Source organism: Abramis brama (assembly GCF_963993115.1).
Source record: "Abramis brama genome assembly, chromosome: 18".
Classification (NCBI taxonomy): domain Eukaryota; kingdom Metazoa; phylum Chordata; class Actinopteri; order Cypriniformes; family Leuciscidae; genus Abramis; species Abramis brama.
In genome coordinates, this window is record NC_139980.1 from 32,133,526 (window position 1) to 32,148,986 (window position 15,461).

The 15,461-nt window shown below is 36.1% G+C and overlaps 2 protein-coding genes across 2 annotated transcripts; both read right to left on the bottom strand.

The window, feature by feature from the left end:
* Positions 1–40: 40 nt before the first annotated feature.
* Positions 41–10,947, bottom strand: LOC311068226 (uncharacterized protein). Its single transcript, XM_084090545.1, has 11 exons — positions 10,489–10,947; positions 10,172–10,214; positions 8,732–8,853; positions 8,002–8,083; positions 6,097–6,274; positions 4,682–4,755; positions 4,237–4,313; positions 2,219–2,319; positions 1,742–1,833; positions 1,418–1,543; positions 41–794 (listed from the first exon to the last, which is right to left on the bottom strand). Exons 1-11 carry the CDS (start codon positions 10,552–10,554, stop codon positions 628–630), a joined length of 1,128 nt encoding a protein of 375 aa, XP_083946671.1. The 5' UTR covers positions 10,555–10,947; the 3' UTR covers positions 41–627.
* Positions 10,948–11,670: 723 nt separating this feature from the next.
* mgst3a (microsomal glutathione S-transferase 3a) lies at positions 11,671–14,916 on the bottom strand. The gene is made up of 6 exons (XM_084090547.1): positions 14,790–14,916; positions 14,171–14,295; positions 12,471–12,544; positions 12,152–12,209; positions 12,000–12,072; positions 11,671–11,888 (listed from the first exon to the last, which is right to left on the bottom strand). Exons 2-6 carry the CDS (start codon positions 14,285–14,287, stop codon positions 11,758–11,760), a joined length of 453 nt encoding a protein of 150 aa, XP_083946673.1. The 5' UTR covers positions 14,288–14,295; positions 14,790–14,916; the 3' UTR covers positions 11,671–11,757.
* Positions 14,917–15,461: the final 545 nt, after the last annotated feature.

Here is a 15,461-nt window from a genome sequence, read left to right on the forward strand (position 1 = left end):
TTTTGAAAGTTGTCTCGCAACACTAAAAACACTAAGTTAAGACATGATAAAATAATTCCGATTTATTTCAAAATTTTCACTTTTCATTTTCACAATTTGAAGTCAATGTAAAATAGAGGTTTCTGGTCTTATTGGGAGCGATTCATCAATGCATGTTGTTCTAAAGTAAGCCCAAGTCGAACTCTCTTTAACTGTTTTGCCGTTTTGTGTTGCATGTTCATATTCAAAACCCATTTTGCATTATTTCGAAAGCCATTTTGCAACGTTTATTGTTAAATACTACCTCAATTTCCTGAATACTGTGTGGCTGAATTCGGAGCCGCATACTACTCTTACTACTACTGCCATAGAAAGATACTTTAAACAAGGAAGAGAATGCTAGTATGTGGTTCTGAATACTTACAAAGCCTTTACAGAGACTATCTGTGTGTAATGTGTGTCAGTCTTACTACAGAAACTCAGTGAGCACCATGGACTTGATTTTACCTCAACGTAGATCAATTATATTAGAAATAGCCCAGTCCAGTCCTTCATGACAGAAGTAAACTGTCCGTTACCTAGTCAACACTTAAGAACAAGGTTTCCATTTCCTCTAATGGCAGCACAATGGTTTATTGGCCTTTAAGATCAGAGGTCACTGAGACTGAGATCTGGAGGACTGTCTGAAACTCTGCCCACACCTTCAGCATCATTGTCAAGGTTACTCTCAAACCCACTTCCAGCATCGCTGATGTCACTTCCTGACAGGTCTGAATTTAGATGGACCCGCTGGCGCCTCCTTCTGGTTCGTTGCTCTAAAATCAATTAGAAAAATGAGTAATTGTTAGTGTAAACCTGGGTTTCTCCAAACCGTGGTTCACAAGTTGATGAAAAACTAATACTTGATTAAATCGTAAAAATGTACAATAAAATAAATAAATAAATTTTGCCCTCCTCTCTTCAGGGAGTTAGTTTCTTCTCTAACTAATATCATATACAACTTTTTTTTTATTATTGCTTGAAATAAATATTAACTAAAATGAAATAAATAAAAAATATAAACTCTTCACCTTATTTTATTTCAGCTAGTTTCCAAGGCAATTTTAATTCGAAGAACTACAATAACTAAAACTTAAAAACATACATATATATAACCATCCAGTCAGGTCTAAAATATAAACACTTATAATAGGCTTACCATAGTGAATCAGGGTAAGACAAAAACACGTTTTGGAAGAAGGATTGATGCATTGACTCATTAGTTAAATTTTGTTATAAAAAAAACAAACAAAAAACAAAGTTGCATAGTGTACCTTTAAGAAAATAATGAAAAAAGGTACTGAAGGCTTATTTTATTTAGCTTATACAGTGAAATAGGACCTGGGCAGCTCTGCATGAGATTCACGTGTATCTCTCGTGTCATGTGTCCATGCGTCACCTGGTTCTTCCAGCCAGGATGCATCCAGCTCGTCTGAGCTGATCTCGGCCAGACTGGGAGTGGGACTGAAATCATCCTCCGACACTGACGACACACGTCTCTCGGCCCTCGTCTTCACGGTTACCACTGTTACCACACAGGAGCAAGGGAACGATGAAAGGACACCACATGCAAAGAGGGAAATTACACAGAAATCTCTGGCAATTCCAAATGTCAGAGAGAGGCTAAATGAAGGTTTTTGGTTTTTTATAAATGACCTTCAATGGGGGAAGAAAAAAAGTATTACGCCCCTTTAATGAGTGTGTGTTCACAGCTGCGTCTCACCTGGTTTCTGTGGCACCTGTGCAGGTGTGGGGAGGAAAGAGTCTCTCAGGACCAGACCTCTCACTTCATCCTTCAGCTCAGAGACTGTGACTCTGAATCACACAGAAAATAAAGCGGCCTCCTCTCATCAGGCTTATTATCTTTAGCTAAAACCGTAAAAAAATTCATTGATTCATGAAATAAAATAATGTTGAATTGGGACAGTATTTGGACCGAATGCAATGATTGGATGAATATTTTTCAGTCCTGAGACTTCCACAGAAGATACGTGATGCGCATGTACACTTTAATATTTAGACTGCTATTACTGATTGCTATCAGGACGTGAAGAGAGTTTCAAACAGTATAATAAAAAGTGTTTATGAAAAACATTGGCTACTCGAGCTTTAAGAGGAAATATCTTGATTTCATTTCATTTCAGTTTTTTCATCGCTCATCCCTTGAGAACCGCTGCTCCGGCTTTAAGGACACACTCACCTGACGTCACGTACTTCCTGTTGAGTGTGCTGGTATTGTGACACCATCCGAGCTAGTTCAAAACTGTGTGCGCGGTGTGAATCTGTGAAACTCTCTAACGTCTGCAGAATACAAAAATCACATGAGCTCTGAAATGAGAGTGAACTGAACCGGAACATGCTATTTATTGAAACTACACACGCTCACAACATAAATCCTTATGCAAATGGATATTGCTTATTATATATTGCACATCATTTACATACGGAAGTCATTTTAATGCATATTAAAGATACAGTAGCAACAGTCAATACAAATCTTGACTAACTTTAGAAAAAAAAACACCCTTTTAGGTAAAATGTTAAATATTATATTTAGTATAATGCAAAGGATACCATACAGACAATCAGAAAAAGCAAAATAGAAAAACATACACTAACGTATATAAAACTAATATTGTGAAATATTATTACAATCTCAAATAACTTTGATCACAGGAATAAATAAAATTTTAACATATTCAAAGCTAAATTTTCATCATCATTACTCCAGTCTTCAGTGTCACATGATCCTTCAGAAATCATTCTAATATGCTGATTTGCTGCTCAGGAAACATTTTGATTATTGATTATTATCAATGCTGAAAACAGAAGCTGCTTCATATTTTTGTGTAGGCATGTGCCGGTATCACATTTTCATGCTGCGATTAATTGAGTGATCTTTTATCACGGTATACGGTATTATCACGATATTTTAATTGCACATGAGAAACAGATGGATTGGGGGGGGGGATGTAAAAAATAAAATAAAACTTGCATCACAAGGTGTAATTGTGATTGTCAAAACATTTGGTAACTAAACTGAATTTTATTAAGTTTAGTGACAACATGTTACAATGATTACATGGTACAATGACTGTAGGCTACTGTTTGTATTGCTTAACAAATTTAACAATTTCAATTCAATACTTGGGATTTGATTTAAATCTTGATTCAATATTGACTAATTTTGGATAAATATTTACAGTAGATAGCCCACATGTTATTTTTTTTCATGAAAAAAAAAATATCTCACATAATGCTATGTAACCATATAGAGCCCTATCAGCTGGTATTATTAAAGGTTACAAATAACTAATTAAATCAAATATAATGTGGTTTTCATTATAATAACAATTATGTAATGACACAAGTAAAAATATAATAAATATGTAAAAAAGTGCAGTGCACATATTCAGCAAAATACTCCTCTTTATCTATTTGTTTTAGTCATCTAACATGCTGCTGGTCATTAAATGGTTTAAATGTAACGTTCTGTGATACAATTGTTCTCCTGTTTCATATCAAAAGTAACCCGCTCTGTCTTGTTTGACGGTCCTCTTTGCTCCGCGATTTTTCTCTGCGTGAGAAAACGGATGTGTGGCGTGAGCGTGTGAAGAGTCTCGCGCTGAATGCGTCGAGTTGGCAGCTCTGCTTTTAGAAGCGGGATGGATCCGGATAGATCGGCGGCGGCAAGACTGTAGGCGGCGGCGTTACTCCTTCCGCCATGCTGCTTCTCCATGTGAGGACTGTTTACATTAGACTAGAAGTGCGCAACGGCCGCATACTTATACACGTGGTGATTGTTTACATCAGAGTGCGCACGTGTTTCGCGCAGCATATACGCAGTGTTTGTTTAAGCGGTTGATGGAAAATAAGCTATAATGGCGTTCTAAAAATCTAAACTCGGATCTATTATTTTTCACGGTATTTTGAAGTGCCCGCGATAACAATATCGTGCATATTCATTACCGCGATTTATCGCATTACCGAATACCGGCACATGTCTATTTTTGTGGAAACGTAATTACATTTAGGATTTTTAGAAAGTTCAAAAGAACAGCATTTATTTGAAAAAGAAATCTTTTGTAACATTATAAATGTTTTTACTGTCACTTTTGATCAATTTAATGCATCCTTGCTGAATAAAAGTATTAATTTCTTTAAAAGATACAGAAATTAATGAATAATACTGTACATATGTGGGTGTGCGTCGTTTACCTTAGAGCTGCGTTCATACTGTCTCCTTGTTTCTCTGGCCTCTGACTGGAGCTGGAACGTATCTTCTTCCTGCCGCACTACAGAAACACAAGCCAGTTTGTTTTTTTAACGTTCATGAACATGATATAAATGTAGCCAAAATGCCCAGAGTCAGAATGTCTATCAATATTGATGTGGTTATGAACGTGAAGCCAACACAAACACAGCCAGTCTCGAGGCGTGATGTTTGTTTGCGTGACAGCGGAAGCTGTGTAGAACACGCGTGTGTGTGTTTATTTTACTGGCAGAAAGCCCTGACTGTAATAACAGGACACTCGCATACTGAAAGAGTTTGATTTATGGATGTAACATTATAGTGTATATCTGATATGCACAGGTGGAACAGTCAGTTCATGCATCTATGGCATCAAACGTATATATGGAAAGTAACTAGTATACGACCTACTCAGTTTGTTTTTGAGGATGTCCACCTCTCTCCTGAGCTGCTCCAGTTCTTCTCTGCGGAGTTTAGAGCTGAAACTGTGGACACACAAATATTACAATCAATCAGTGTCTGTACATGCACAAGCGGTTCACTACAAGCTGATTACGTAGTGCAAGCATATTACAAGCACACTTGGGGTCTGTTTTGATTTCATCTTGACTTTAAACTATTCACTTTTTTAGATTTTATGTGCATGACAGGGTTGGGTCGACAGAGTGAATATTCACAATATATTTGCAACACTTTAAATATGTATATTTAATATATACACTACTGGTGAAAAGTTTGAAATAATTCAGATTTTCTCTTCTGCTGAAGTCTCTTCTGCTCACCAAGGCTGGATTTATTTGGTCAAAAATACAGAAAAAACTTTAATATTTTGAAAAAAAAAAAAAATCCAATTTAAAAGAATTTTTCTACTTTAATATATTTTAACATCATTTATTTATTTGATGCAACGCTGAATTTTCAGCATCATTACTCTAGTCTTCAGTGCAGTGTGGTTTATTTTAGTTTTTGGATTAGCTTTTATTTTTATATTTGAGTTTTGTTAATTTTAGTTTAATTTTAATACATTTCATTGTTTACTTATTTTATTATTTATTTCCAATTAATAATTTTAGTCAACCTAAACATTGCTTCAGCTTAAAATTTTCTATAACTAATATTTTTATTTCATTTCAGCATTATTTCAATTAACAGAAAAGTTTTAATAGTTTTAGTTAAAGAGAAATAACCTGCTCCAGTGTCACATGATCCTTCAGAAATCATTCTAATTTGCTGCTCAAGAAGAATCATTTCTGATTATTATCAATGTTGAAAACAGTTGTGCTGCTTCATATTTTTTGTGGAAACTGTGATATGCTACCATTCAAAAGAAAGTAATATTTTCTTCAGCAAAGTATGCATTAAATTGATCAAAAGAGAATTAATTTAGAATGTTACAAAAGATTTCCATTTCAAATCAATTATGTAACTTTCTATTAAAAAAAGTTTCCACAAAAATATTAAGCCGAATATTAAACCGTTTTCAACATTGATAATAATACGAACCATTATTAATACTTGAGCACCAATAATAATTAATAATTGAGCAGTAACTCAGCATATTGGAATGATTTCTGAAGGATCATGTGACACTGAAGACTGGAGTAATGATGCTGAAAATACAGCTTTGATCACAGGAAAATATATATAAAATATATTCACATAGAAAACAGTAATTTGAAATTGTAATCATATTTGGACTTCTTAAATGAATCCTTGGTGAGCAGAAGAGATTTCTTTCAAAAACATTACAAAAATCATAATTATTCCGATTTTTTGACCATTTTTTATTTATTTTTCACAGATGCCACTAAAGAGTCATTACAGACCTTTCTTCCTGGTTTCCTAGAGTCGTGGCTCGGTTGATCTGAGCTCTCAGGCTGCTCAGCTCTCGATCCATCTCTCTCTTCCACTGCTCTGTCCGTCGATCCGGTCCAGGGCTCAATGATCTCCGCTCCACATCCCGCTCTCTCTCCTCCAGTTTATCCTGAAGTCTCTTCTGCTCCTCTGGAAGAATTAACAGATTTTGTTCTTGGCATATTCTATTAAATTACTTATTGAAAAGAAGTATTCATTAAAGGGGTCATGACATGGACTTTTATTTTAACACGTTCCTTGAGGTTCACTTATAATGTTAATTTAGTTTTAGTAATACATTTTTTTGCACTAAAAAAACAAATATACATATATGTAGAAAAATGACTATTTTCAACCTTCATTCTGCCTCTCTGCCTGAAATTATAATTTTTTTAAAGACGCAGCTCCGTTAAGGCTTGTCAGTAAATGCCCGATTGGCTAACATCATTGCATAGGAAACAGTATCAACGGCCACTCGTTATTGCATTAGTGTTTTGACAACATGTATATAAAACCGTCATTTACAGACAAAGCATTATGAAGTCATTTACTTCCGGTTTGTGATGCAGCTGCTGTCGGTTGCTTCATCTTTTAACAACAGTTTCTTTGTGAACGCTCCATTACTCTGTGCCTCATTTACAAAACTAAATGCTCCGAACAAACATATAATCCTCTGATGCGATCCTGGAGGCCATTAAAATAAATCATCCAGTTGTTTCCGACACTGGGATCCTTGTGAAGTCTGTACAGAGACGCAAACCAGCTGTTTAAACTGGATGTGTCAAAGCGAACGTTCTTTCACTCTTTCATTTGTCCTGTTTTCAGCAGACTCAAGTGTGTGGAGTACGTCAGAAACTGAACATGCATCTGTATACTGTATCCAGTTATTATTATAGGTTCTATTTGCTTTCGACATGACGTGACACTCACATCCAGTGTAGGCAAATGTCAGCCGTTAAGCGACTGAACGCCAGTGAGCGTGATGTGATGATGTATTGATTGGCTGATGTGTTGCTCTAGATGCGGGCATATGCAAATGATTTGTTTTGCATTTGCCTGTGTGATGTCACAGATCCGCATTATCAAAACGAGCCGTTTTTGGAGCTTGATTAAAGGTGCTCTAAGCGACGTCACGCGTTTTTTAGGCCAAAACATTTTTTTGTCAAATCCAGCCGACATCTCCTCACTATCCGCTAGCTGCCTGTCCCCTGAACACACTGTAAAAACACGCGGTCTCTGTAGACAGCCCAGGCTCCACAAACGGCAACAAAAACAAACTGGCCCAGCCTGGACCACGAAACATAACAGTGTTCCAGCCAATAACTGACAAGAATGATTTGGGGGTGGGGGTTGGGGGGTTAGTGCGTGTGCACATGAAGGGGGGTGTGGGGGGTGGAGGAGAGAGAAGCATGAAGAGGGAAGTTAGCAAGAGGAGAGATGTCCTAGACAACGACAACGACTAACGTTAGCATTATATTCTCTTGAATTTTGATATGGCCGACACAAAGAGATGACGTTCCGATGAACAAATGGCAAAGAAGAGGGAAAAGGAGAAGGAACGCGCGAAGTCTCGAATTTACATCGGGGGAGGGGACGGGATGAGAAGGGAGGGTCGAGCTAGCCTCCGTTTCGTTTGACAATACTTCGAACGCCAACAAGAAGTGACGTCACCCAACATCGCTTAGAGCACCTTTAAATAAATGCTTTGTTTATAATGAGGATTACATTTTAAGCTGTGAAACGTGCAGGATTTTTTAATTGGAACAAAGACCTCTCATATGCCAAAAGATCAAGGCAAATTTGATTTCTCATGTCACGACCCCTTTAAAATCTTAGCATATTAAAGAACAAGGAAATGCACTGAGATGGATGATCACCTTGTAATGTGTGTATTTGTCTGTGCAGAGCGTTTCGTTCTCTTTCCAATAATCGAAGACTCTGTGTTAAAGTCTCAATGGCCTGTGGCAAAATAACATATAAAACGTATTTGTTATTCTGGAATGATACACTGTAGGATTCAGTTTATTATATTAAGGCAAGACACTGCAGTCAAAAACACTGTTTTTTCATGCACCGTACTTTATAGACTCCATATCTATTTGCATCTATAGATTTTTAATTTGCAATACACATCTATACATCAACAAAATGAAAAGAATTTCTGAACCTGGCTTTATTCAATGTTCAGATTTATGTTCTGGAAATGTATACAAATGGTGCATATTTAATTACTTAATGCCTCATTTGCATTTTTAAACGTTACATTTTTAGAAAACTTTTAATACAAAACAATTGTTTTAATGTACTGTGATTAATCAACTAGGGAGTTATGGTGATAATATCTATTAATTCAAATGTTTACCTTATTCACCTGTTGTGTCTTGCCTTAAAGAACAATCTTAAAAACAAAATGATAAACACATACATTGTGCCCCTGATCTCAAGTGGACAGCACTAAATACAGATAAATGATCCAATACGTCATGTGATCCAAACACATATTAATAGCAGATGAAGTCAACTCTCCACGTGTGATGGGGTCACTCGAGCCAGACGTTGATATCAGGTGAAAATGGGTCATGTGACCAGAGCAGGTGTTAGCCTGACCTGACTCTGTTGCTGTAGTTGTGTCTGGATGGCGGTCAGATCTGACCACTGAACCGCAGGACAGAGAGAGGACGAGGGCTTCAAATCAACACCGGCTGTGACCTCTCTGACCGGAAACACATCTACAGACACATACACATGAACTAATTCAGTCATATTAAACATATACAGTAGTGGACAAAACTGATGTCCAGAGGGGATATTATAATTTAAATATCTGAGGGAAGAACAAATCAAAACTTGGTTAGGGTATTTATCTGACAACAATATATGGCAAAAAAAAAGGGCAAACTACAGCTGCAGGTTTTATTTTACTATGCAAAAAAAAAAAAAAAAATATATATATATATATATATATATATATATATATATATATATATATATATATATATATATATATGCATAGAAAAGCAAAAAAACTCTCAGGAAAGAGCATAGATTGATACAACATAACCAGTTATTAATATTTTGTTGGCTCTCTCTTGTTTTTGCATGTGTTCATAATTTATTTGTATGACAGCCTGGCCAAAAATAATGTCTGCACAATTTGGCATGTTTCATTACAAATACAACAAATGATTTCAAGCACTACTACGCAAAATGCTTACAAAATCTTTAACACCTATAATCTTTAATATTTAAATATAGGGTGAAGATGTACATTTTCCGAGACCAGACATCTCTTTTGGTCACTACTCTATAAGGTTCAATAAATCAAAAAATAAATAAAAATAAAAATATTCACTATAAAACACACTTTTCCCCCTTTGTATTCATGTTTGTTGGACTGCTTTTAATTATTTATTCAGTTTATTTGTTATAGAAAATTTGGTCCATGATCCTCCATTATTCTCTGATCAATGAATTTCCATGACTTTTCCAGTCTGTCAAAATTACTAGATAAGGATTTTTTTATTTTTATTATTATTATTAATGGAGATTTAACACCCAAACAGGGTTATTATCGTTAACTAAAACTATTAAAACTTAAAGCTGATATAAAATATAATATAAATATTAGAAGAAAAACTCAGAAAACAAAAATTAGAAATGTTGCATTGGCAACTAGCTGAAATAAACTTAATCTGAGGTACTAAAACTGGAATAAAATAAATAAAACAAACTGAAAGCACATGACAAAATGAAAACTGAAAATATAAAATAAAAACTATAATAGTAATAATACTAAACAAACATTGCTCAGAAATAGCTAATTTAGTATTTTAATGTTTTGACAATAAAAGTTTTCAGGATTTAAAACTTTTACTAATTTCCATGACTTCCTTAGGCCAGGAAATGATTCTTTTTAAAATTCCCTTTTTATTTCCAGGTTTTCCATGACTCTGGGAATTAAAAAGAATTATAGCCTACAGAATATTCTCCATCTGTCAATTTTCTATTAACTAATGGACTTAATCGTTTAAAAAGGATTTAAGTTACCTTCAGTTCCTCTAGGAGCTCTTCCATATGTAGTTAGGCGTTCCTTGTAAGACACAATATTAGTAACTGAAGTAAATTAAAGCTGTATTTCACATTGGAAAGTAAGTCATAGAGGTTTAGAATAACATGAGAGTGAATAAATAATGACAGAATTTTAATTTTAGGTGAACTGTCGCTTTAATTTATCTAACAGACAGAGAGCGCACTCTAGCGGCCAGTATCTGCTACATTCTAAACTGACATTAATTTAAGAAAAATTTTAATTTATCAAAATTAATATTAATAATGACTATTAGTGATGAAATACAGTCTCTTACCCTCATCTTTGCGACACTTCCGTCCGCCTCGGAGATGATGGAGCTCAATTGATGGTCCCAGTTCATCCTGAGCGCCTGATAATCAGCTTCTCAAATTAAACACGAGCATAAAACCTGTCTGCTTTATGAAGACACTTTAAACCAGCAGGAATAATGACAGGTGAGGTTACAGGGACAGGTAAACGGATCGCATATAGTGTCACCTGATTCTGCAGAGGTGTGTTTCAGCTTTTGTAAACAAACAACTGAAATAACGCTTCAAAACACACACGCGCGCGCGCGCGCGAAACATTGAAGCAACCGTTTATTTCAGAGAAACTTCACGAACGAATATCCTTCCATAAATAATATCATTAAAAGTTCGATTGCATGTCTAAAATCCTCTTTGTATGGGGTCAGTGCCCGTTTCAGTTTAAATCCAGGAGCCAGAGCCAATATATTACACGCCACTTCCGTCACACCACATGGATTATGGGAAATGTAGTAAATCTGGTTTAATGGCCGCGCACTCCTTATGAGACCTAGCATTAGCAAACATACTGGATCAGTAAGATAGATATGACACCATTCACATACATTATATTTTACTATACATACCTGACGGTTTCTAGAACACTATAAGCATCACGTGAGACATTTCACATAGGCTACTGTAAACTCAACTGTTATTGTTTAATACTGGCCTAATAACATATAGCTTACTAGCCTACCACACATTTACAAATTGTCACATGTATTACAGTTTACTTAATACAATTCCGTGAGTGAGAGACAATATTACATTTATCTTAACTTTAGCTTCTTAGCTTTATTTTTAGTTGATGTTAACTTAATATGGTATTTTTAAGCATATTTTGCACACCATCAAAACTTCCCTGTAGTCAAATCTGTGGTACAGGGTTATTATAGTTAACTAAAACTTAAACTACCATAAAATAAACTACCATTTTCATAACTGTAAAAAATGAAACACAAAAAAAAAAAATTACCAAAATTTTCAAATTCAAATGCAAAAATATAAACTAATTTAAAAACTAATAGAATCTCAATGATATTAAAATATATCCACTTGGCTATTATAGCATGTTTCACATAATTTCACTGTACTTTTTTAAAGACAAAACAGTAACTGAATTGAACGTTTCAACTTTTTATGCTATTTATTTAAAACAGAAATGTACAATTTTACATAACTTTTTTTTTTTTACTTTATAGTCACTTTATAGAATGTAGAATTAGAGTAGAATTGAATTGGAAACATGATTTCCACTATTTAAAACATATTGGCCATTTGAACCCAGGTCCCCATCCGAGCAGTGTTCTCCCGGTGTTCACCGTGCAGATGAACAGACCCAGAAGAGCAAGCATCCCGAACGAGCCACGCCGGCGCTTCTCAGGGTCTAACAGGACAGAACACAACACTCAAACTCATTTCACTAGCTGTATTCATAATCCAGAATTCATAATTAAATCTACACAGATCAGTTCTGTGGAGGTGCAAAGACACTCACCTCCAGTAGAGTATCCTTGAGCGTACAGCAACCGACTGACAATCCAGATCATTCCCAACGTGCTGGCCAGGCGCTGAGAAACACAAGAAACAGTTAATCTCTCAGCTAGCATAGCTTGCATGGGTGTTAATAAAGATTAAATCTATACTCACTGGATGCTGAATCCCACCCACAGATAAATGAAACAGGAATAGAGACGAAACTTCAACACTGTAAGAAAATGGCACATATATAAATATACTGCATGCTTTTTGTTTTACAATTATAATTACAATGACAAAATATCCACAACAGCATCAATAAACCATCAGAAAAGCAGCAAGGAAACCAATCACAACAATCACTTAAATAAAACATTAAATAAGCTGATATTTATTGTATAGACAACTTTAATATTTAGCAGTAATATATCTGCTGTCTATAATGTATACTGAGAATATTAATGCATAATGAGTAGTAATGCATGCATACGTGTTCTGATGCGCTCGCTGGATACAGTTGAATATGTGGCCGGTCTCTGGATCATCACTGTACATTGTAGGATACTAGAAAATAAAATTAATACTTTCATCATAGGTTCAAACTTAATTACAGTGATGCATAGAAGAACCTTTCAGTGAATAGTTCTTAAAAGAGCATTTTTCTTCTTAATGTTAAAAACATTTTAGATAATTTAAAGAACCTTTTACCATCATAAATATACAAATTTATAACAATTCTTCTCTAACAATTTTTCTCACAATTCGGAGTTTAGATACAAACTCAGAATTGCAAGACATTGCGATGAGCCAAAACATTATGACCACCTGCCTAATATGCTGTTGGTCCTCCATGTGCTGCTAAAACAGCTCCGTCCCACCCAGGCATGAACTCTACAAGAGGCTGAAGGTGTCCTGTGGTCTCTGGCACCGAGACTTTAGCAGCAGATCCTTCAAATCCTGTAGTTTGAGGTGGAGCCGCCATGGACTGGACTTGTTGGTCCGGCACATCCCACAGATCTGGGGAATTTGGAGGTCAGAGGAACACCTTGAACTCTTCATCATGTTCCTCAAACCTGATCAATGTATGCATTGTGACTGTGATTATCCTGCTGAAAGAGGCCGTCAGGGAACACTGTTGTCATGAAGGGGTGTACCTGGTCTGCAACCATGTTTAGCAAGGTGACGCGTCAAATATACGTCCACATCTCGGCGCTGATAGCCTTGTGGGCAAGTGCGCCGTTGTGCTTCGGGAGACCCGAGTTCGAGTCCCGTCTCGTGGACCTTCCTGTCTAGCTACTTGTCCTATCTTAATAGGCCAAACGCCAAAAATAAATCTTAAAAAAATATAGTATATATACGTCCACATTAATGACCGGACCCAGGGTTTCCCAGCAGAACACTGACCAGAGCGTCACACACTCCCTCCACCGGCTTATCGGCGTCCCACAGTCCATCCTGGTGCATCACTTCCCCAGGTAAACAGCGCACACGTACACGACAGTCCACGAGATGTAAAGAAAACGGGACTCATCAGACCAGGTGACCTTCTTCCACTGCTCCAGGGTCCAGTTCATCATAGATCTCTGTTTGGTCTCCATACGCAGCAGATGCTCTGTGTGTTGTGACACATTCCTCACATAACCATCATTTAAAATGTGTGACTTGTGCCTCATAGACCTTCTGTAGGCTCGGACCAGACGGGATAGCCTTCATTGCCCTCGTGCATCAATGAGCCCTGGGCGTCCAACACCCTGTCGCCGGTTTGTGGTTTGTTCCTCCTCGGACACTGTTGGTAAATTACCAAGAGCGACACACAAGCCTCTGACCCAGTCGCTCTGCCTGAACTATCTGGCCCTCGTCAAAGTCGCTCAGATCTTAATTTCTGCCCATTTCTCCTGCATCCGACATTTTAATCACGAGAACTGATTGTTTACTTTCCATCTAATCTACCTAGATCCTTGTTAAGAGATGATCGACGTTATTCGCTTCACCTGTGACTGTTCATAATGCTTTGGCTCATCAGTGTAAATCTCACAATTCAGATTTTTTTTTTTCTCAAATAAACTTGCAATTGCGAGGAAAAGTCAGAAATGTGAGATAAAAAGTTGTAGTTAGCTTTTATATATGTATTGTTTCATTTATTTTGTTGTAGAAACAAGCTTCCAGAACAATCACTGTCTGTTATGTTACCGGGACATTGTATTTATCCCGAGCCTTCCCCACGGCATGAGACAGATGACCCAACAGGAGAAATGATGCCGCTCCGGTCAGCGCCACATAGCCGTACTCTTTAGACAAAACCACCATCTTCAAGACTGAGAAAACAGAAATATCACAGGATCTAAATGATGCTGTGTGTAACAGCATACAAGTGTACAACGGAGAAAAATCTAGAAAATATATGAATCCAGAAATAGTCCCAATTGAGTCTGATTACAGACAGACAAATAGCTGTTCTGTGACATAAAAATAATGTGCTTAGTCATCTCTGTCTGTGATAGTACAGTAACCTCAAAGTGGACTTTAGTTACTATGAAATTCATAAAATGACAGTGCTACTAGTCTAGGTCATAAGTAGTAGCAATTAAGTTAAATTCAAGTCATTCTAATAGTTGTCAAAAATACACAGTTCTGTAAAATAAGCACACATGCAGGAACAGGTAAATTTTCTGCGCACCCACAACAGTGTAAAAGTGAAAGACAATTATTAAGATTTGTTCACATTGTTCTATTCAGACACAATCAATGCAATATAATATTGTTAATCAAGAGACAGCATTTAAAAGCATTTGCTGCTTTATTTTGTTACCTGCTCTTCGCTGGTTATCTGAAGGACGGAGGACAAAGATCACTCGTGTTACTACTAGTACTAAGTGCGACGCTTATGGGTAAAGGGTCAATCTCCACAAGTCCCATCCAGTCTGCCTTCAAGAAACAAACTGAACAAATTCCAACATTTGAAAAGCAAAGACTATAAAATATTTTTGTTAAATATGTAATATAAAATATATTTAAAAAATATGCTTTGTATATATTATACACATCCTGTCTTTTATTCTCTAATCTTGAATAAATATGTATTTAAAGCCATTTATTATTGTTTTTAGCGCCATGCCAACAGCAGGGCTATGGCAAAAACAAAGTAACAAAAGTTGTACAATTAAACAAAAAACTAAGACATTTAAGACAAGACAAAAAATCTAAAATACATTCGGTTGACACTTAAAGGGATAGTTCACCCAAAAATTAAAATTCTGTCATCATTTACTCATGTTGTTTTAAACCTGTATGAGATTATTTCTTCTGTTGAACACAAAATAAGTTTGTTTGTTTTTTTTGGTTTCTGGTCCCCCAACTTCCTTTAGTATTTTTTTTCCTACCGTGGAAGTCAATGGGGACCAGCAACTGTTTGGTCACCAACATTCTTTAAAATATCCTATTTTGTGTTCAACAGAAGAAAGAAACTCATACAGGTTTAGAA